Here is a 25,075-nt window from a genome sequence, read left to right on the forward strand (position 1 = left end):
TTGGTATGCAGTAACATCTTATAGTCCTCTACCAAGTTTGTTCAAACTATGCCCTTTGGGTAAAATTTGACCCTGACCCGCGGGTCACAAAATTGAACAATATATACGCTTATATCTTGCTTATTTTGTGAAAACTTTAAAAATATTCTTGTCCTTAACTCAAGGACCTAGGGCTACCATATTTTGTATGTACATGTAGTGAGATATAGTAGTCCTGTACAAAGTTTGCTCAAATTATGCCCCTGGGGTTAAATTTGACCAAGCCCAGGGTGTCACAAAAGTGTACACGTGCTTAAATAGGGCCTATATTTAAGTATTTGCACATGCATAGAATATTTGAATAGCCTTTTTTCAGCAGTGGAGCCATACAGGGCCATCATGGCCCACTTGTTAATTAATATTAAGAGTGAAGAATTTCTGTACTTACCGAAGAGTATTTCACTTCTAATTCTTAACCATCCATTAATAAATAACCATGAACAGATCATGTAATATAAATATGTAACCTTAACATTTAAAAAGCAGAAAATAGATTATACCTATATTTTGTCAGTATATTCATGTACTTGTACAAAATATTTTCTATTAATGCACTGTTTAAAGAACATTTAAAGTGACATATCAGCTGCTTACACAATCATATTTACAAAATAAAAAAAAGAAGTTAGTTTTTATTAAATGGTTGCTAAAAATATATCTTGTTTTAATAAATACTAAGACAAATATTTTTTATAACTATAAGTCTGGTCCTAAGGATACTTGGCAGACACTAAAAACAAGAAGATGATAGTTACTAGGTGGTAAAAACATTATTAATGAAATATCAAAGAAGTACTGCTGAAGGCATAACCCTGCATTCAACATATTTATAACAAATCATGATTAGTGTAAGCCACCATGCAGAATTACTGCGATGTAACCTCTCTATGGTCACATGACAATTTTCAGGAACTTATTGCCAAGGCTGAGTATGATAAGGTGGTGGAGAAGCACAACAATGACCTTGTCTACCTTCAGGAAGAATACGAGTAAGTGTTGTATAACCCTTTCACCGCTCAAAAGCAAAGTGAAAATTGTTAGCAGCAAACAGAATAAAACCAGAACAGCCTGCGAGTAACTCACGGTGTTACTGTTTACTGTTTCTAAAAAATAGAACAACTTCTACTCAATAATGATAGTTTTGGATGGATGTATTGGCATGAAACTGTGTGTGTATGAAGCTAACATACGTAGATATACTTGTGAATTCCATTTGTGAACAGTTGGATTGAGGTCAACATCACTGTTACTAAATACAGAAAACATGCTTCAGTTCCATCATTTCAGTTTGCATCTAGGAATTGTTCTAAAATATAGTGTACAGGTAGCTAACATGCAGACCCAGCTTTGGATTGTTCAATTATTTGATGAAAATAAGGTAGACAAATGTTGACAACTGAGTTTTATGGCATGGACATGTTTCTTGTTGAAATTGAAATTACAAGTGTACTTTCCTATGCTGCAGACTGGATCAGGATTTATTATGCAAAGTTAGTTTTTGTATTTTAACAATGAAAACTGCCTTCTTTGTAAAATGAGAAATCAGCAAGTACCTTGTTTATTTTAATTACAAAATAATTCATCAATAAAGGGCACTGACACTCATATTAACTTCTCCCTTCTTAGACTCGGTAATAAATAGCAAACGTGTGCATGAGACAAAATACTTTTAACAATGTCATAAACAATTCATTTAAAAAATATTTCTTTTTTTATTGTGAAAAGATTTAAATTAAAATACTTTTTTTTAAATAAATTAGTATTACCGGTAGGTAAATCAGTCTATTATAAATTGAATACTAAGCATGAAAACTGATATCTATCTTATAATGTGAGGCCCGTTATTGGAATACTGGGCTTAATGCATGTGCATAAAGTTTTGTCCCCGATAAGCTTGAATGTGGAATTCACATAGGATAATCAGGGACAACTTTTTCAGCTTTGGCGGTATTTTTTGTTTATCAGAATTTCTTGTAACAAAAAAGCCACATTAGACAGGACACTTCCCGCTGTATCTGTATATTTTTTGTTTAGAATAAATCTCTTTTTAACCAAATACAGTTAAGGCAGAAAGTATAGTCTCTGATAAGCCCCGGACAATATTTTACGCAAATGTATTTAACTCTTTCAGTGCTGGAACCGAATTTTAAAGGCCTTTGCAAACAGTTTGGATCCAGATGAGACGCCACAGAATGTGGCGTCTCATCAGGATCCAAAGTGTTTGCTATTATGATAGTATTCTTTGAAAAAAATCGAAGAAAATGCTAATTTGAGAAATTCTGCAGACGAAATTTTAGCAGACGACAAATTTCCCAGCATGCAAAGGGTTAACCTCCTTTCCCAGATCAAGGCTCATATTATGTCATTCTATCCCCAGAAAGCGACTGCAGGTGTTGATGTATTATGTAATTTCCTCCCCAGAAAGCGACTGCAGGTGTTGATGGACAATCTGCAGCTGATGGAGAAGAATCAGAGACAACATCAGCAGCAGATGATGAAGCAGCAGCAGCAGCTTGAGGAGCAGCAGAAACTGCTGAGTCAGCGTAATATCACTAGCCCGGGGCTCTCACCCCAGGCCACCTTCGCACCGCCAGGGACTCCTACTAAAAAGTATGTGTGAAATTTTGTATTTATATACTATGCTGTCATAACAAATGTTTCATTTGTTGTTATAAAATATTAAAAGTTGCCAGGGTGTTATGCATAGGGTGTCCATATAGCAACTGGAAATTCATTCAAGCCTTCTATCACCACATTTTTCAATAAGCTGTAGGTTTTTTATGCAATTGAGCAAAAATTTGTAGGTTAAATGTGCTAAAACTAATGAAAGTATTGTCAACTGAATATTGGTTTGCATAGCCTTTTTCGTTAATTATGCTGTCATCCATAATGACATCCCTTCGTTTAAATGAAACCCTGTTTTTTTTTGTGAAGCCCATTTGCAGTTATCTGCATTTAACTTTCTTGATTAAGAATCTATATGTGCATGTATTTTTCTATTATCATGCTGGTCTAGACTGTAACTACATAATTCAATTTTTAACTCTTTCAGTGTTGGAACCGAATTTTGAAGGCCTTTGCAAACAGTTTGGATCCAGATGAGACGCCACAGAACGTGGTGTCTCATCAGGATCCAAACTGTTTTCTATTCTAATAGTAATCTTTGAAAAAATGGAAGAAAATGCTAATTTTAGAAATTCAGCATACAACATTTTAGCAGACGACAAATTTCCCAGCATGCAAAGGGTTAAAAGCTTACCATAATTGTAACCATGTTGAGTTTGAGTGTCAGGTCAAAATCATGTCAAAAGAAACAGTTTGCATGATACAGCATAACTTAATCATTTACATTGGTCTCATGCAATTTTAAAATCACTTGAAAACTTTTACCATGAAGTAACATAGTGTTTTGTTGAAAAAGTTAAAATCACAAGTAGAGTTTAAAGGTCAAGTTTGGAAATCATGTGCCAAGTATTAAACCAGTATGTATCCACCGCTGCAAGATCAAGATCAGAGGGCATCTTACAAGACTTGATTCTTGATTTCTGTGAACATGTCAGAAATGTGTGTGTATAAATAAATATGTTATGAGGAACAAAACTTGTCAGGACTGTAACCATGACATCAGGCGCTCTTAAAAGACCCTGCTATAAATGTTAACTAGGCGGAGACATTATGTGGCTTGAAAGCTTGAAAAACCAAAGGCTCTTCCTCAAAGTTCAAGGTCAAAATAAAAGGTCAAAGTAGTCCATGGGCATGATGCAGCTCGCCCAGACAAGTTTTTTATGCTCCCCGAAATAAAATTTCGGCGGAGCATATAGTTGCAAGTTTGTCCTTCCTTACTTCCTTCCGTCACACTTTTGTTACCGTTTCTCATAGTGCCTGCAATACTTTACCAATCTCTTTTTTATATTTGGCATGTAGGTACCTTGCATGGACCTCTACCTTTTGATGAGGTTAGAGGTCACTGGGTTCAAGGTCAAGGTCACCGAGGCTTAAAATAGATTTTCTTAAGGTCACAATTTGGTTACAGTTTCTCATAGCGCCTTCAATATTTGATCGAACTTTTATTTATTTGGGATGTAGGTACCTTGCATGGACCTCCACATTTTTGATGAGGTTTGAGGTCACTGGGGTCAAGGTCACTGAGGCTAATAATAGATTTTCTCAAGATCACGCTTTTTTCCTTACAATTAAACCATATATCGACAAAGCATAATTGGGGAGCATCCATCAGTTTTATTGATATCCTTGTTTATTCAGGCAATCTTACATTGAAGAGACACAGAAGAAAAGTATTAGATACAACTCCCTTACCTTTAAGATGAATGTCATACTAAAAAGTCAATATTTTAATATGAGAAACTTACTGAATATTTGAACTTAATCATTGATCATGCAATCAGAATTACTTCCACAGATGCTAAATGTTAGGTAATAGCAAGTTTGTATGCAAGGCATGTGTCTTAAGCTCAAGGTATCATATTTGAAGGTCAACCTGAAAATATTCAACAATGTGGCATATAAAGACTGTACCGTTTTCATTCAAATGGTGAAATGAAATGCCTCACACATTCACTGCATCATTGCATAGGTCATGCTGACAAATTAAATAGCAACATTAATGGTATTCTGGACAACAACTTGGCATATTGCAAATAGGCGACTCAAAGTTTATTTCCCTTTTTTTTTCAAAATCACCTTAAATGACTTCAATAAGCATGGAACAGTTTGCTTTTGTGTAATATTATCTTAGCTGATAAACATATCATTCATTGTAATTGGAAACTGAAAAATACAATTAATTTCGGTACTAAAGCAGTAAAAACAAAACAAAACTGTTCACTTATTATTTACAAGAAACTTCTCAATATAGCATGAAGCAACAGTACAATTAAAACCATTTTTACTTCTCAAAAATATCAAATGCAAATCTTGAAATTCCAAGAAAAAATTGTTATTTATTTGTTCGATGGCAACATGAATCTGTTTTGTTGGTAGTAAAACATCTTTATTTAAGGAGAAAAATGTTTCATTTAAAATTGTAGAACTTTTCTATGATTGTAGCACTTATTTTCTTCTAAAGGTAATTACTACATGTACAAGTTCAGGTTTTATTTCACAGGTTTTCACTATTTATTTCAGGATGTTAAGTTATTTTTCTTTCATATTGTTGAGTTATCCTTGGTTTGTTTTTAATACATGTTTTGTTGTTTGGCACAAACCAATTACTTGTTCAAATTGATGATTCAGCTTTTAAAATCATGTACTTATAAATTATTATTCAGCACTTGAATCTATTTTTGTTAGATTCAGACTATATATAACCAAGTTTTTAGTTATTCTACTATGTAATGGTTAGACCCACTTGCATAATATTAAAAATAATTTTAAATAAGCAAACATTATACAAAAACTTATATATAGGTAAAATAATAACTGTTGTAAAATAGGTAAAAAAATAACTGTTGTAAAATAGGTTAAATAATAACTGTTGTAAAATAGGTTAATTAATAACTGTTGAAAATAATAACTGTTGAAAAATAGGTTAAATAATAATGGTTGTAAAATAGGTTAAATAATAATGGTTGTAAAAAAGGTTGAATAATAACTGTTTTAAAATATGTTAAATAATAGCTGTTGTAAAATATGTTAATTATGTAACAACTGTTGTAAAAAAGGTTAAATAATAATTGTTTTGTACCAAACTTCTGACATTAACATTCTTATACTTGTAACAAATAAAACAGTTTTCAGTGAATTAAACCTAATTTTCTTTTTATAAGAACTGACGCCCTTGTAAAATTAATGGATTTGTGTTTTTGGAAATTTACATCATGTTTTATCTGTTATTAACAAATAAGTATGTTTTATTTCATTGATTTTATATAACAAAGAAAAAAGCCTGATGTAAACAATAGACTGCTAGATTTCTCTAGTATGAAATTATGCATATTTGCTTAACACTAGCATGATATGTGTTTGACGTACTTTAAAAGCACGACCATACCTTATTTACCCAGTTTTCTGTATATTCATGCGCACAGGTCTGATGAAGTACATAGACCAGTTGTCCACGCGCCCATGCCACCACAGAAAGCAAGGCCGAGACAGCAAAAGAAACGACCAGCTGTTGTACAGAGAACATGGGACGGAGTGCCATCAGAGGTAGGAACAATAATTTGATACTGATGTCTGTAACAGCAGCATCCCTTTAATTGTTTGCAGAAATGAATAATTTTTTAACTATTGTGTTATCATTATTGGAGTTGTGAGTAGGTATTAATGCGTTAAGGGAGCATAGCATAGAATTGCTGCTTTTGTGCTGTGGTTTTGTCAGGTGGCCAATCTGACTGTTTCTGTCTGATTTATTCTGTGCTGCACAGAGTTTTAATCTGGCCTACATTTCTTGTAGTGTCTGAAGCTCTGACCTATTGGCATAATTTTATGTGTTGTCTCTGACCTATTGACATACTTTTATGTGTTGTCTCTGACCTATTGACATACTTTTATGTGTTGTCTCTGACCTATTGACATACTTGTATGTGTTGTCTCTGACCTATTGCCATACTTTTATGTGTTGTCTTATCCTACTGGATAACTGACTTAATTACTTTGAAGTGTCTTTTTTTCTGTGTAACTGGCCAACTGTTAATGCATTCTATTAAAAATTTGAGTAAATGGCATACTTTCAGTGTCTTAACCTCTGAATGACTGTCCTACATTTTTTTTATTTTCTTAAACTCTGAGTGACTGACCTACATTTCTTTGATTTTCTTAACTTCTGAGTGACTGACCTTCTTTTCTTTCAGTTTCTTTACCTCTGAGTAACTGAACTTATGTTTCTTTGATTTCTTTAACTTTTGAGTAACTGACCTACTAATGTCGCAATTCTTAAACCTCTAAGTAAATGATATACTTGTCTTGAAATGTTTTATGCACAACTGACCTACCTGTCTTTTAGTGTCTTAACTCCTGAGCCAATTATCTATGAGCAACTTAGCTGTGAGCAACTAACATCTGAGTAACTTACATTAGAGGAACTATCTGTTGAGTAACTAAGCTCTGAGCAACTAACATCTGAGTAACTTACATTAGAGGAACTATCTGTTGAGTAACTAAGCTCTGAGCAACTAACATCTGAGTAACTTACATTAGAGGAACTATCTGTTGAGTAACTAAGCTGTGAGCAACTAACATCTGAGTAACTTACATTAGAGGAACTATCTGTTGAGTAACTAAGCTCTGAGCAACTAACATCTGAGTAACTTACATTAGAGGAACTATCTGTTGAGTAACTAAGCTGTGAGCAACTAACATCTGAGTAACTTACATTAGAGGAACTATCTGTTGAGTAACTAAGCTGTGAGCAACTAACATCTGAGTAACTTACATTAGAGGAACTATCTGTTGAGTAACTAAGCTCTGAGCAACTAACATCTGAGTAACTTACATTAGAGGAACTATCTGTTGAGTAACTAAGCTCTGAGCAACTAACATCTGAGTAACTTACATTAGAGGAACTATCTGTTGAGTAACTAAGCTGTGAGCAACTAACATCTGAGTAACTTACATTAGAGGAACTATCTGTTGAGTAACTAAGCTGTGAGCAACTAACATCTGAGTAACTTACATTAGAGGAACTATCTGTTGAGTAACTAAGCTCTGAGCAACTAACATCTGAGTAACTTACATTAGAGGAACTATCTGTTGAGTAACTAAGCTGTGAGCAACTAACATCTGAGTAACTTACATTAGAGGAACTATCTGTTGAGTAACTAAGCTCTGAGTAAGTTACCTAATTTGCTTGCAGTGTCTTAACCACTGAGTACAGTTTGAGGTAAAGATGATTTTGTCCTGCAGTGTCATTACCTCAAAGTTAATTACCTCTCATTAACTGACATACTATAGCAAAGTCTAAACCTGTGAGTTATCTATTAACTTTTGTTACAATGTCCTTACGTTTGGCATACATTTTTGCACCTTTCTGACCAGTAATTTCTGTCTTTTTCAGTTTCTGGAGAGACTGGCCTACTTTGAGGATGAGAGCTATAGGCACAAGCTGGAGTTAATCGAGAAAACTCGACGAGAGATACAGGAAGACATCGAGAAGAAATTAGCTGGCCAACACAAACTAAGTCGGCATGATCGTGAGATGTATGAGGCATTAAACGGTTAGCTCCATTAAGCTTTCTTATCAAAGATCATTCTTTGTTTATTTTACTTTTTTTCTAATGCACTTTAATTTGATATAATGGCTATAGTTTATATGTTGAATATTATAGCTAGTTTCACTCTCGTTCTTAAATTTCAGATGTGAGTCTGCCAGCACTGTTCATGCCATTTCAACGTGGAAGTGTTTTCAATCCTCGAGCACATCAGTACTTCCACCCAACTGGTGGGCCTCTTTGTATTTTCCTTGTCATCATCTTCAGCATGATTGTCATTGTTATCACCTTCATGATGATGATTGTCATGAACACAATCACCATACAAATTGTCTTTGTAATCAAAATCATCATCACTGTTGTCCACATTATTTCCACCATCATCATGATCATCATCGTCTTTGTCATCGTCATCATAATTGTCATCGTCAATATCATCATCATCATCATTTTCACCATCTTCATCAGCATTATCATCATCATTAACCTCACCAGCATTATCATCATTACAACCTTCATCATTATCATCACCACCATCATCATTATCATCATAATCAGTGCCATTAAAATCAGAACCATCGTGACAATTCTATCATGTCTTCATTGTTAACAATAAATCACACTGACAGAAATGTTTTCTATATTTACAGGTTCCACTGATATACGTCTCACTCAGCCGCCATCAATGTTCCAGTTGCCTCCCCTTCATAAAAATGTATCCTTTTCACATATTATGCAGCAATTTAAATGAAATTATGTTTTTTATCTATTAAGGTCATAGACTTGAGCCTGTATTTCTTCTTTTGAAGAACTGTTTATTTTGTTAGGTAATCTCACTACCACAAAGATCATTGTCTCACATTTTAAAAGAACATTCCATTGTAATTGGTCACTTTCTATATTCTGTCTATTTCAATAAGATAAAAGACAATAATCTAGTAAAATTAAACTTCACTACATTTTAAATGTTTTGCAGATGTTTTCATTAACAAGGTTATTTATCATCCTTGGGTATTGTTGTGTTTCAAGCAAACTACCTAAGTTGGTAGCTGGTATTTATTATCAAAATATTGTTGAATAAGAAATGTATGTTAATTCTTAATCAGAATACAACATTTGCAAGAATACACTTAGATTTAAGTACTTTATTTACATTTGAATGGAACATTTTCACTCTTACAAACATATTTGAACCGAGCAAAAATCTGAATTGTTGACCTCGATTTTATTTTCTTACACTGCTTCGCTTGTATTTGCCATGTACTTTAGGTTAAACTCACTGTAACAAACACAAAGCATTGATAACTGATTCCCACTCAGAATCAAGTGAAAATGGCTATATGCAACCAGCATAAAAGCAAAAAAGGTTTATTCTGTTTGCTGCTCATCAGTATCTTAGGGTTGAAAATGTAGCCTTCAAAACTTGAATCCAGTAAGAAAGGTCTTAAACATCAAAGTGCATATCTAGGTGGTAAAGGATTAAACAAAAAGTTTACAGTACAGATCCATATTCAAACACACAAGCCCTTAACTGCCTTCTCAGAGCTCGTCGATTTTGAACCTTTTCGAGCTGAGCAAGAACTTCAACAGTCGGGGTCAAGGCTGGCTGATGGACCGCTACATCCAACAGCAGGAGCCCCTCAAGAACCCTCATGGTATGATGCCACAGACCACAATGCCTACCTCCATGATGCGATCTCCCACCTTCACCCCTCAGCCGACATTTGACCTCCCGTCGACTCGCGACGAGCAAAGACAGCGTGAAGCCGAGGCGGAATGTTGAGTGATGGTTATAGAGCCTTTGATTTGGGCTTAAACTTGATTTGATGTCATCTGGTGGCTGGCTGTCTGTGGATGTTTTAAAGAGGTCATAAACTTTGCCTTCAGATTATCGACAATCTTGGACTCATGTTAAAAGGCCAAGCCTTACATATGCCTGGCCTCTTCACAGGGTATGCCACAATGTGTATTGGTTCACTATTTGAGCCACATTCTGAAAAAATTAGTCTAAATACATGTGCGTTAAGTGTCATCCCACATTAGCATGTGGGTTAAGTGTCATCCCACATTAGCATATGTGTTAAGTGTCATCCCACATTAGCATGTGCGTTAAGTGTCATCCCACATTAGCATGTGCGTAAAGTGTCATCCCACATTAGCATGTGCATTAAGTGTCATCCCACATTAGCATGTGCGTTAAATGTCATCCCACATTAGCATGTGCGTAAAGTGTCATCCCACATTAGCATGTGCATTAAGTGTCATCTCACATAAGAATGTGGGTTAAGTGTCATCCCACATAAGCATGTGCGTTAAGTGTCATCCCACATAAGAATGTGCGTTAAGTGTCATCCCACATTAGCATGTGAGTTAAGTGTCACCCCACATTAGCATGTGCGTTAAGTGTCATCCCACATAAGAATGTGCGTATAGTGTCATCCCACATTAGCATGTGCATTAAGTGTCATCCCACATAAGCATGTGCATTAAGTGTCATCCCACATAAGCATGTGAGTTAAGTGTCATCCCACATAAGCATGTGAGTTAAGTGTCATCCCACATTAGCATGTGCGTTAAGTGTCATCCCACATTAGCATGTGCGTTAAGTGTCATCCCACATTAGCATGTGCGTTAAGTGTCATCCCACATAAGCATGTGAGTTAAGTGTCATCCCACATTAGCATGTGAGTTAAGTGTCATCCCACATTAGCATGTGAGTTAAGTGTCATCCCACATTAGCATGTGCGTTAAGTTTCATCCCACATTAGCATATGCGTTAAGTGTCATCCCACATTAGCATGTGCGTTAAGTGTCATCCCACATTAGCATGTGCGTTAAGTGTCATCCCACATTAGCATGTGAGTTAAGTGTCATCCCACATTAGCATGTGCGTTAAGTGTCATCCCACATTAGCATGTGCGTTAAGTGTCATCCCACATTAGCATGTGAGTTAAGTGTCATCCCACATTAGCATGTGCGTTAAGTGTCATCCCACATTAGCATGTGAGTTAAGTGTCATCCCACATTAGCATGTGAGTTAAGTGTCATCCCACATTAGCATGTGAGTTAAGTGTCATCCCACATTAGCATGTGCGTTAAGTGTCATCCCACATTAGCATGTGAGTTAAGTGTCATCCCACATTAGCATGTGAGTTAAGTGTCATCCCACATTAGCATGTGCGTTAAGTGTCATCCCACATTAGCATGTGAGTTAAGTGTCATCCCACATTAGCATGTGCGTTAAGTGTCATCCCACATTAGCATGTGAGTTTAGTGTCATCCCACATTAGCATGTGAGTTAAGTGTCATCCCACATTAGCATGTGAGTTAAGTGTCATCCCACATTAGCATGTGAGTTAAGTGTCATCCCACATTAGCATGTGCAAAAAGGCTAATCATGGACGACGCTTTCTGCTTTTATTTGATTTTGTTTGTTTCAATTCAGTCTCTTCTAAAAAAAAAAATCCAGTCAAGGACTAAGCTCATTAAATCTCTTATCATTGTATGCAATCTTTTCACTCAGATAAATTCTGGGGTTTAGTGCACTGTTTCTATTTAAGTTGTTCACTGTGTCAATTAATGTACTGTTAATCCAATATTATTCATTAGGCTCTGGTTGTTGTGGATTTTATGCAGGTCAACTCTATGATGAAATCAAATGGCTCAACAATTATTTATTAATTATATAAGAGATCAGAAAAAAGTCAGTGGATTTGAGATCCAACAAATTTATCCCATTTACAAATCCATGTCAACTAAATACAATGGATCCACTGTATTTATCTAAGCTGTTAAGGACATCCATACTTTGTTCCAACTGTGACTAGTAGGTGGTGCCAATACAAAATGTACAATTCCCCAGATTAGAAGTGGAGAGGAGGGGGGAGGGGAGGGGGGGGGCTAAAAAGGATTTAACTAAGGTTCTTAAAAGAGATCGACCATTCGTATTTCAAAATATCTTACTGTTTGCATGTTGAGAGACCTTCAATGTGTAATTGTTCATTATTAACTCATGGAAACTTCTTTACAACTGTGTAAGGTGTATCGGACAGGATGTTTACATAAATACATAGCATTTAACTCAAGAGGTGTTACATATTGTTTATATTTAATTGGTATTAAACATGTGAATTTGATTTAACAGCTATTTTATTTGTGAAGAATAATCAGCGATTATAAAGTAGTTGTGAGAGGTTGCTGACAACAGTAATTTTCTATATACTGAAATCAAATTTAATAGCACATATTATCTCTACAAGGCTGTTCTAGCTTTATTAGTGCAGTGGGTGGGTGATATGTTATTAATAGCTTGATCATTAGGATTTGTTTATTGCTGGGTGGCAATGCTGATATAAATGAACTGACACTCAGCCTTCTATGAAGATTGGTTTTCATAACCATTTCATTGGTTATAATTACAATGATAATTACTGACAAAAAGTATGAGCTCAATAGGTCAAATACTTTTGTGATTTCATTAAAAAGTCAACCATTGATTCACATTTCTATATTTCATTTTACATTTTTAAATTTATTTATTTGTTACTTGATAACAGAATCATGTATTTGCAGTGTATACAACTACATATATATTTTAAAATGTATGTGCCTTATTTTATACTTATCTTAAAAGCTAAAACAATGAAAAAGAAAGACAATTTTCTAGATATTGTAAAATGCTGTCAGTGGCTAATGTTATATTCTTATAACTTGAAAAATAAATAAATGAATATTTCAATAAAACCTTAGTTTGCGAGAGAAAAAAACACACAATCAGAAACAAAATAATAAATGAATTAAAGTATTTTTCCTGAAGCTATTGAACACATATTTTGTGTATGTGATGAGAAATTGAATAATTTTGAGTGTTGATCATGTTTGCATTTTTTTAAGGAATTCAATCTTGCTGAAATAATTATAGATGTTAATTAATTAAATTCTTTGTGTATGAACTGAATTATATGTATAGCAATTGTTTTGTATGTGTATGAACTGAATTCTTTGTGTATGAATTGAAATATATGTATATTGTTAGCTTTGTAGATGTGAATTGAATTCTATGCAAACGAATTGAATTTGATTTACATGTATTTAAATTAAATTATTAGTTCATTAATTGAATACAAAGGAGAGTTTTAATATTTGCATTGCCTGTGAATGTTATACATATTTTGTTAAATATAAAATAAACAAAAATGAAGCCACATAGTTAAGTGTTTGTTTATTTTTTCTATAATTTGCAATATTTAAAGCTAAGAACTAAACCGTTTGTCTAGGAAATACTTTTCATAAGGAAATCTGATTTTTTTTTCAGCAAATGGAATTTTATTATTCAAACGATTAATATGTGCAGTTAATACAAATCTCTGACCACTTTAACCATATTTCTTAGACTGTAAATCGAGCAACGGATTTAGTTACTTTGTTTCAAGCTGAATTCGTATCGTTACCTGAACAATTCCAGTATCCATTCTGATTTTAAGAGAACTATATATTTTTATGTAATTTGATGATGATATTATTTTTGTTATATTTCATATATTTATTAATTTGTATTTATGTAAAGTACAATTTCAATTCCTCTACGATAATGTTGGCCCGTCTGCCCGTCTGTCCATTAGCCCAATACTCTTCCACGGTGTTCTGTTTCCAACGGGAATTAAAAAAAAAAGAGTTCTGATCTCTATATCATTTTCGTATGGAGTTGCTGGCGATGATGGGGATGATTATGATGATGTTGCTGTTACAACACGGGTTTGCTATACATTTTCTGATCCCAATTCGAAATGGGTGTTTCATTTTCATTTCTCTTCAATATCATGTGCATTATTTCGGACGGGATACATGTACAGAGCTAATATGAAACACAAGGGATGAATACTTTTTAAACATATAATACTCTCAGATTGGTGTCGCAAATATATGATGCATGTGGTTTTGCGCTAATATTGGTCAACAGCACAAATTTTGCCGGGTTCAAGCATTAATTGACTCGACTGCATGTTAATGGTATCACAAAACAATGACTTGTGGGTACCAATATGGATATGAGCGTCTTGCGTACATGGGTATTATGCCGCTTGCGGTCAGTGTAGCCTCAGTCCAGTGGTATACATGGGTATTATGCCGCTTGCGGCCAGTGTAGCCTCAGTCCAGTGGTCTTGCGTACATGGGTATTATGCCGCTTGCGGTCAGTGTAGCCTCATTCCAGTGGTCTTGAGTACATGGGTATTATGCCGCTTGCGGTCAGTGTAGCCTCAGTCCAGTGTGGTAAGGAGCTAACGTGTCCGCTACAAAGTCACGCAAGGTTTCTTGGTCTCATCAGCGGGCATCATGACTCCTCATCACAATATACGGATGCAGAGGCCTAGCTTCACTTTTCGATGGTGTATTACGGTCCATTTTCGCATGACGCGGGTCAATTACATTAAAATGGATTGTTCGCTATTGTTCACTAACAAAGTAATGCTGTATCGGACAAGTGGTCAAATGCATTGCACGTCAAGAGAGTTGGATTTTCAAAAAATACGTTTACTTTGTAAAATGTAACGATTGTCTTGCTGCTTTATGCGGCCATTGTTTAATGTATTTTTGTTTCCAAAATTCACAGTGATTTTATTAAGTAGTCCAAGTACTTATTAATAACTACAATGTATTTAGCGGAGTTGTTATGGTATTAATAAGTTGATCCGGTTTAGGGATATGTTGAATTATCGAACATTAATCTCACTAGTCGCTTCTAAAGCCTGTATGCACATAACATTTATCGTTTATGTTCACAATAAAAAACAAAACTTTGTTAACAATCATGTCAAAATGAGGGCAATATAAATTTCTTGTTTTAATGAGGGCAATATCTTCTTGTCCGCCAGCCTGTCTCATTTATCTAGGACAAAGTTGATCTAAATATTTACTTTGTGGAAAATGATTACCGTGTTAATTTTCTGAAGCACATTGATTTGATATTCCAATGTTATACAAACTCAAACTGCACAAAATATCAACTAGTTCTGCAGCGTCTTGCATTCGTAGTAAAGCTCATGCCCATAAAATGAGACACTTGTCTCCAAACCACGATAATTTCAACTATAATTAAGTATTTTGTGTCGCAAGTAACTATTATAGCATAAGTCTATCTTGAAATAACTTCAACAGAGAGTCCGCGTATCTCGTTGCTTTGTTTTCTGTCCACTGTGAATGTGTGTATCTGTGCATGCATATAAGGCACTTTACAGAGAAATTCGATAGCACATGAATTCGTTAACCTCCGAATACGAACCCAACAACGAGACTAGTGAATTCGTAAACCTCCGTATACGAACTCCACAGCGATTTGAGTGTATTCGTAAACCTCCGTATACGAACTCTACAGCGACTCGAGTGATTCCGTAAACCTCCGTATACGAACTCTACAGCGATTCTAGTGAATTCGTAAACCTCCGTATACGAACTCTACAGCGATTCTAGTGAATTCGTAAACCTCCGCATACGAACTCTACAGCGATTCGAGTGAATTCGTAAACCTCCGTATACGAACTATACAGCGATTCTAGTGAATTCGTAAACCTCCTTATGCGAACTCAACAGCGATTCTAGTGAATTCGTAAACCTCCGTATAGGAACTCAACAGCGATTCGAGTGAAATCGTAAACCTCCGCATACGAACTCTACAGTGATTCGAGTGAATTCGTAAACCTCCGCATACGAACTCTACAGCGATTCGAGTGAATTCGTAAACCTCCGTATACGAACTCTACAGCGATTCTAGTGAATTCGTAAACTTCCGTATACGAACTCTACAGCGATTCTAGTGAATTCGTAAACCTCCGTTTTCGAGCTCTACGGCGATTCGAGTGAATTCGTAAACCTCCGTATACGAACTCTACAGCGACTCGAGTGAATTCGTAAACCTCCGTATACGAATTCTACAGCGATTCTAGTGAATTCGTAAACCTCCGTATACGAACTCTACAGCGATTCTAGTGAATTCGTAAACCTCCGCATACGAACTCTACAGCTATTCGAGTGAATTCGTAAACTTCCGTATACGAACTCTACAGCGATTTGAGACCACCGAGGAAGGTTTGGAGCCATGTTCTATGGACGCACGTCATGTGACGATAACAAAAGCGATGCAATTATAACAAATTCATCTAGAAGAATAATATGCGTTTTTTTTTTCTTGCGAACTCTGAAATAGAAGATTGTGTATTGGTAACATTTCATAAATCAAAGCGATGAAGGCACTGAATTTGTTCGCTGTTGTATTATCTTAGACGCAACTCAGTTTTCAAAATTATTTTATTGCTTTTTATATCGCAAGTTTGATATGACCACAACCCATTCAAATTTATAAAGAGTGTGTCTTAAAACACAGGTCGAGATGTGTGTTTTTTCAAATCATTGATACAGCTAATCCGTGTGCACAAGCTAATCTTATTTGACATGCATTAAGCCCCGTTTTCCCTGAAAGCAGCCAATATGTACAGATTTCAATGATAAACACTAGATTGGCCAACGTTGTCTTACAAGCTGTTAAAAAACACACTATGTACTGTACCAGTGAGAACAGGCATATGCGGTGGTTAAAGCAGACGCTTTTAGCACTCCTCGTCTGCTAAAGTTTACCGCAGTTATCCACACAGGCAGTCACGGGTTACGGTTCCTGCCGTAGCTAAGGCAAACTGATTTGCAAAATTGCGTCTGCATTATTTGTGAGCTAACGCTCACAAAAAAAAACAACAAAAAACTCCTATATGTGCCAATCGTTTATTTCCAAAACGACCACGTGTACAAATAGATGCAAAATAATTATTGCATATGTTTACAATTTACCGGTATATGATCTAAAATTATTTAGAAACACTCAGTAGTGTTGATTTATCGAGAAGCAAATGAATATTGATCACCATATAGGAACCAGTCCCTAAATGGAATACGCATTTTGAAAGAACATCAGAATTTACAATATTATTAACCAATTTTATGATTAACAGGTTATCAAATTAAAACCATTGACGAAAGAATGTCACAGGACTCTATTAATCATGTTCAACTATGGTGCAACAATTTTGACATTCAGAGTATAATTGTAAAAATCGTGATAGATAATTTGATCGAACATTTTACCGTGCATAACGGAATTTTTGTTTTAATGAGCAAGAGTTATGAATTCTCTTTTATTATGTAGATCAATTCTATCCTTATGGGTTCGTGTTAATACTAGAACGTAAAAATGCTTACTTGACACAACTAAACGCTCCAGATCTCATGATAAAAAGACCGCTGACTTCTGCAAAACGTCTAAAATATCTCAATCGCGATTTCGCTGTAAATCGCTGTAAAACTGATTATGAACGCTACAAACTTGCGAATTAGATTTGACAGCATATGCGCGCATTACCGCGGTAATTTGCTTGTTTTGTGAAATGAATGCACCGATTAACCTGAGATGACGTGTCTTTAATTCAGCAATGCAGTAATACTCGCAGCGATACTTTTAAACTAATAAAGCTAATATTCAATATTCTTGTATTAAAATCATCGGATTTAACACAATCAGGGGAGGTGCCTTTTTCACGGCAATAGCGACGCGGTGCCGCTGTTAATCGCTGTTATATTTTTAACACGAACGCGAAAAACTTGCTAATTGCGTTACTATCCCATGTTATTGTATTCCATCTGATGTAACACAGCCCTGTGAGGTGTCTATTGCACTGCGATAGGGACATGGGCGCAAGAGACTTACATAATTGCATAATTGACAGCATATGGACGACATAATGAGATTTTTAAATGACGAACATGCGCAGATAAACACGATTTATAAAATAAAACCTACATTCAACGTCTTAAGATAACAAAGTCTTTGAATGTATTTGAATTATCAATTAAAACTATTAATTTTCGATAATGGCATGCATTTGTATTATTTTCTTTCTGAAAACCACCCGTATAATGCAATATATTGAATACAATAGCCACAAATAGGCTACCGTACTTGCGCAGTTTAAGTGTTAATTCAACGTTAATCCAAAACCCCGATTTAATATCCATGCATCAAAGAACAATACCAAACTCAAGTAAACCTAACAAGGTCTTCGTGTGCAGAACATAATGATAGGTGTTTAAAGAGTTTCTTAAATTTTGTTCTTAACTCTTCTCTTGTGAGAACATAAATGATGGTGGTGACAGCGATTAGAGTCGACTGAAAAACGGTGCGTATTCGATTTATATCTATTGCATTAATAGGCAGATAATTGATCTATATTCAATTAAAACTATCCAAGGGTTAAATGACTCCATTGTTTTTCACCTTTATCTACACAGCAGAGATAAGCGTTCTTTTTAAACTGTAAATCGATACGTAAACTATATTGCTTATTTTTATGAATGTCATTAAAGAATATTAAATTTATGGTTGTCTTCGCCTTTAAGTGATTGATATACAAAACGACACTAACTAAAAGACACTACTTAACTTGTGAATGTTTTGTTTCAACTCGGTTTCGGGTTGATGAAAGGTCACATATTCAAAACTCCACTGAAAACTTGAATTGAATGTTGATATTTACATGTTATATATATACATACATAAATAAAAGCAGCTACAACGAAAAAGTGAACGCGAATAATTAAATAAGGATGTAATATCCCTGACACATTTTGGATAATTTAATATTCCGTGTTGAAGACTAGTTGTTCGTGGAATTATTTTTATAAACAGTGCGCATGGCCAGGAAACATGAGGAAATGAACAGACAACGCTATTTACAAAAATGCTATGCACTGCAGTTGGAACATGAATGTTGCGTTTAAAGTAATACGTGCGGAATTGCAAGGGCTAAGTGTCAGACTACTGTATCTGCAATGTTTTGTCAAGGAGATACGAATTTTCACGCTCAGCCCTCTATATATCGCGCTCCGATATGTAATTAAATGTGTAACAATCTACGCAATATAAAAACTTAAACATTAATCGCAGTGTTTGTGTAAATGCGTAATCGTACACCTACTGCTGTTAATGCTATATTAAAAATGGCTTAAAGCATTTATATCTCAGGTTAATTTTAAAATGTATTGCAAAATCGACAGAAACAAATATTGTTGATTTTTTTTCACTCAGAAGAAGGACATTTATATAAAGTGGTTTTCTGTGTATGTACCTTGTAAGTTTACCGTGTACGCGAAACTGATGCAATTAACGACACCTCTTACTGTTTGTTCATGTGATATTGGCACGGTATGTTAAATAGATATATTACGCACATTGGCGCACAGTTATGCAATCAACCTTTAGCATAGATTTTTTGTTTGTTCATTTTTTCAGAGGGTATAACAGTTGTATGTGTTTATTTATACAAACAAGTCCATTACGTCGACGTCATGCATTTTTTGTTCAAGATTTCCATATATATTTAAATAGATATTTTATAAGTACAACACATCAAGAAAAAGCAGCATGTTTTAAATTGAAAAATATATAAAAATTAGAAATTTCAAAAACTACGTGCTAACGCAAGTGCGTAATTTTCACTCCATATGCTTTTAAGTGTTAACCATTAAAATCAATTCCATGAATCATATTTGACAGATGATACTTAAGTTATGTTTGAAATAAAACTATTACTTAAATAAAGCTGTTTCGTACAGAAATGTACTCAATCAGGTTCTTTGAAACCATTCTTACCACAATGTTTGGTTGACACAATGATCATTCAAATGAGGAAACACGCACTCTTCCATGCGAGTGTCGCATATGTATAAAGTGAGAGGTGAAATATGTGACAGAACCATTCAAATCGGACACGATCGTGTTGCCCCCGGTGTAATGATATATTCCGCTGTCTCTATAATAATGGCGACGATTTCACAACACATGGAAGGAATGATGTTAAAAGTAAGCCTTTATCTGACGTACTTAGTTACTAAAGCTGGGAAAATTGTGTTTGTATTCATTTATATGTTTTCGAAGAGTCGTTTGGTCTTTCATGCTACTGCCAATTATCGTGTGGTATTAACATTAGTTGTAAACGCCAATTCAAGATGTAGAAAAAGAAAATCATGATCTTTCGATCAAAGGCGCCAACAGAAGCGATACAAATTTAACGGTTTATTTTCTACTTTAAGTTACTATTGATGATAGTTTGAAACTTGTTTAGTTACAATATCAGCTTCAACAAGATTATAATGCACAGTTATCTAAAACGGTATGTTTGCGGGTAACTGTAAGGTGTTTATACCCAGCCATTGAAAGGGGCCTTTTCACAGATTTTGGCATGTTTTCAAGTTTGTCATTAAATGCTTAATATTGATAAATGTAAACATTGGATCTAAACAGCTCTAGTAAAAAATCAAGAATAAAATTTAAAAAAGAAAAAAAGTAGCACGCAGCAGGGCTCGAACCAGTGACCCACGGAGTCCTAGATTAAAAACCAATTGGACCACTCGGCCATCCTGTCAAGTATGTGCAAGAGGCGTATTTTATACTTTATATAAGCAATCTTCGTAGTTTCACAAAATTATACGACAACAACAGAACTCTCCAAATTATTCAATCGTTTCGCGTTGCAACGCTTTATAATTTTCAGGTTTTTTAAATCGTCAAAAGATGCATATAACGGCTATATTAGACCATGGTAAATGTTCAGTATTTCTGTTTCCTCACAAATATCATAACTAAAACGAAAATTTGCGAATATGAAACAACTTTTTTTCAATTTTGTCAATTTACCAAAACGTGAAAAGGTCCCTTTAAATAGTGACTCTGATTAGTATTCGATTCTGTCGACAGCGGTGTTAATGTTATGATCTTTGAGGTCTTCAGTGTCGAAGGAAGAACTTTCATTTTAGTAAAAGTTAAATACGAACCACGACATTCCTAACAAATTTAATTACTGTTTGTCGCATAATAATCAATTGATAATCAGTGAAACAAATATATCTTCGCCGAAATTGCCATTTATCAATCAAAAGTGTAAACAACGACGGCTATTAATTATTTAATTGAATGTGGTAAAAATCAACATCACTGTTAGTCCTACGATTCCATTAAATGGGCATTTTCATGTTTTGGTAAATTGACAAAATAAAAAAAGTGTTTCAGATTCGCAAGTTTTCTTATTAGTTATGATATTTGTGAGGAAACGGTAATACTGAAAATTTTCATGCTCTACAATATCCTTATATGCATCGTTTGACGATTTAAAATCCTGAAAATTATAACGCGTTGTAACGCGAAACGATTGCTTAATATGGAGAGTTCTGTTGTTGACGTTCTGCTTTGTGATACTACAAGGATTGCTTAAATAAAGTATAAAATACATCACTCATTGTGTGAGCACGGATGGGCGAATGGTCTAAGCGATAGAATTTTACTCCAGGGGTCAGTGGTTCGAGCCTGAGGGTGTTACTTTTTTATTTCATTAATTTTATTCTTGTTTTTTTTTTACTGGCGCTTTTAAGGTATAAATGTTTACATGTATCAATATAAAGCATTTAATGACAAACTTCAATACATGCCAAAATCTGTGAAAAGGCTCCTTTAAGGCATTGGATTGTATGTTCAGCATAGAGTACATATACCGCTGTGATACACCAACTACATGGAATTAACACTGCGCATTACAATACTTAACACTGCGCATTACAATACTTAACACTGCGCATAACAATACTTAACACTGCGCATTACAATACTTAACACTGCGCATTACAATACTTACGACGTCATAGAAAACATGTTTGGCATCACGGAGTAAAGCTTCGGGTGATTGCAACACGTGTAAAGTAATATTTCATTGATGTCTTATAATATGATATACGTACGGTAGAAAAGTATACATTAATATTGAAAACAATCAGAACTATAAAATGTTAAACGGTTGACAGTATGTTTTTTATATAAATAATGGTGGAACATTGTAAAGCATATTTTATTTAGTGCGGTGATTGCACGTTTCAGAAAACAGCAACATTATGCAATCATACCAAAAATGTGTATTGAATTCCATCTGGATATAATATATATATGTACGATTCCCGTTTTTTTTCACGAACAGCTCAGTACTGAATGATATTCGCTCGTAAATCTCGATTAATCGAAAGAATAATAAGTAATATGTTTGTGATTAAATATGTATGCTTAAGAGACAACATGTCTGTCTTTTCAGGTCGTTATCACTCCACGACAAGAACACATTAGAACCACAATGTCATCTGCAGTACAGTCGGCCAATCCGTCTAGTGGCAAGACGTCCCAAGTTGTCTCACACACTGGAATGTCCTCCAAACAGAGCGTACATCCGCAACGGACGCATATCAGTGAAGCGTTCCAGATCGCGAGCGACAAGCAAAACATGGATCCATCGCAAACCAAGCACATGCCCAAATACTCTATGGAGATGGTAAGTCAGTACAACGATATTGTGAGTCCAGAAGAAAGCCTCACCTATAGGCGTCTGCCGCCGGTGAAGCTGTCCTATCAATCGCGAAATAAGTTTATGGAGACTTTGAAAGGGGACACAACAAGTAAAATTATTCGCCCACATTTGACGCTCAAAACTACAGCGCCTGGTCATCATATTTTTACGGAAGGCATCAGTAAGAGAAGCATTGTTCCAGACCCGACGTTTGCGTTACAGAAAATAGAAGTTCCATACTCGAATCTACCAGATAATATATCAATTTACAAGGAAAAAGACAAATTCACTTTTGGTATTAAACAGGACGATGACTTGGAAACCTCAAGGAAGTCACCATACAGGCTCACACCAAGACCATTTGCTTTTGGGAATGCTCAGCTAGTAACAGCAATGCATAAAAAGACACATAGTGCCACTGAAAGTATTCAGACGTCAACACAAAAGCTTCATGGCAAACGTATGAAAACAAGCCAATCTGCCATAAGTGTGAAAATCAATAAAATTAAACTAGAACCACTTAGAGGAAAGGATTTTTTAAAACAAGATCCAAGGAATCCAACAAATTCTCCTGTTAACGACAAAGATGAGATTATGGTCACAATTCCGACGCCTCACACATATGCAACTCATGATGAAGATAATCGAAAATTAAAACAAAATGATCAAATGAAAGAAATTGATGATTTATATACAACTAAACGTAAGCTTAGCGTTATATCAATTGGCGACAACATGTCTCCTGACTTTTATGAGAAACCGCGTAAAGAAACTCGACAACAATATCCAATGTTCGACCACGCCGCGAGAAAGTTGGAACAACTAAAAAAGGAAACATTCGGGCGAGAGATATCAAACGTAAGACCCAATGTTCCACGCTCGACATTTACGTACAAAGTAAGTGCGACGAGCACTGTGTTTACACGGGATAAAACCTCGGACATATTCAAACCTATTCGTAACAATTTAAGAGACAAATATGGTAATCTAATCCATAAACAACGCGGAGTAAAACATCCCGGCACGGAGAGTCTATCTAGAAGCTCGAGTGATTTTACTTTTCGGCGATATTACTCTCAAGGCTACCACTTACCCCATTCAGCTGGTTCTGGTAGCACCTTAAGAACACATGTTCCGGGTAATCCTCCGCCCTCTGAGATCAGTCATTCACAATCCGAAGATGGATTCACAATACAGCCAATAATTATTGAAGCTCGTTATGGTATGCTGACACTCATAGAAGAGAGGACGATGACCGAATCGATGCTGTCAAATCATATTGAGAAAACCAAAACCCCAAAAGGTATTTGGATCGATCTAAGCCACGAAAATAAGGAGACAGGCCTGGTGGAGGATCAAGTCTCGGTCCCACCTACCCATAGGTCAAAGGCGCTAACCGACATACGTAGCATTGACACAGACACAGAACTTCAATTCCAGAACGTATATGCACACAAGAGCAGTAGTGCGTTGTCTGATAGTTCACGGGTGATTGAAACTGAGACAGCGAATGAACAAGAAAGTGTAAATATGCACATAACAGAAGCTGTTGGAGGAATGATAGACATACAGTCAAATGAGCTCACGGAAGGTACGGTTGCAGATAATACTGATAACATTGTTCGGAAAGAGACAACACAAATACACACGATAGACGTTCCGAAGAATACACCGATTAATGGAAACAAAACAGAGTCTAAACCGGAAAAGAGTATCACTGTAGCGCTTGATAATGTAAGCAGTGCTGATACTTCTGTGGTGACATCCAAACAACGTTTAGCAGTTACCAAATTATCAATGGAAAATTCTTTTCTGCCACAGCTGCAGCCAATGTCGAAGGAACGAACAAGCTTGTCTAGAAATCTACAGAACATATCGACTAGCAATGACTTACTAAAATTTAAGTCAGCTTCAACCCATTTATCACTAGATAGAATCCATGCTGACCAACATAGAAATTTGAATGAATCTAGGCATGATAAAACTGTATTAGTGCCTATTGCCCTAACAAGTTTGAGGCTTTTCCCTGAAACAAGCTCTCCTTCGTCGAATGCTCCGCCATCAAGTCCGGTGGATGAAGACCGTTACGTGGAAAACGAGCGTTTTGTTGAATATAGACTGGCAAATTCTAAACGTTCAGAAGATGTAAAGGAAGAATTAATAATAACTAAGAAAGCGGTGTCAAATGCAAATGTTCCTTTCATATATCCAGCGAAGGCTGAAATAAAGGCAAAACGACATTGAATATAACGGAACTAGTCGCAATATTAGTTGTTGCTGTAAGTTTTGTATAAATATCAGCTCGGATGTAACGCTCGCTTTCACAATTTGTAATTTCATTTACACACACATTACATTATACCTCATATATTTTATATTTTCAGTATTACACTTTGTTATAACTTCTCATTGCACATTCCTCAATGTTCTGTCAACAATCTAAATCAG

At 35.3% G+C, this 25,075-nt stretch overlaps 1 protein-coding gene across 1 annotated transcript in view; it reads left to right on the forward strand.

Moving 5' to 3' along the window:
- The window catches only part of LOC127850790 (uncharacterized), a 41,246-nt gene extending 31,256 nt beyond the window's left edge, over positions 1-9,990 (forward strand). The window contains exons 14-20 of the mRNA XM_052384102.1: positions 949-1,028; positions 2,461-2,649; positions 6,087-6,207; positions 8,054-8,213; positions 8,354-8,437; positions 8,858-8,922; positions 9,751-9,990. Coding sequence (XP_052240062.1) covers positions 949-1,028; positions 2,461-2,649; positions 6,087-6,207; positions 8,054-8,213; positions 8,354-8,437; positions 8,858-8,922; positions 9,751-9,990 — 939 coding nt within the window. The remainder of the gene's footprint in view (positions 1-948; positions 1,029-2,460; positions 2,650-6,086; positions 6,208-8,053; positions 8,214-8,353; positions 8,438-8,857; positions 8,923-9,750) is intronic.
- Positions 9,991-25,075: the final 15,085 nt, after the last annotated feature.

The sequence above is a fragment of the Dreissena polymorpha genome, chromosome 11 (genome assembly GCF_020536995.1).
Source record: "Dreissena polymorpha isolate Duluth1 chromosome 11, UMN_Dpol_1.0, whole genome shotgun sequence".
NCBI lineage: Eukaryota > Metazoa > Mollusca > Bivalvia > Myida > Dreissenidae > Dreissena > Dreissena polymorpha.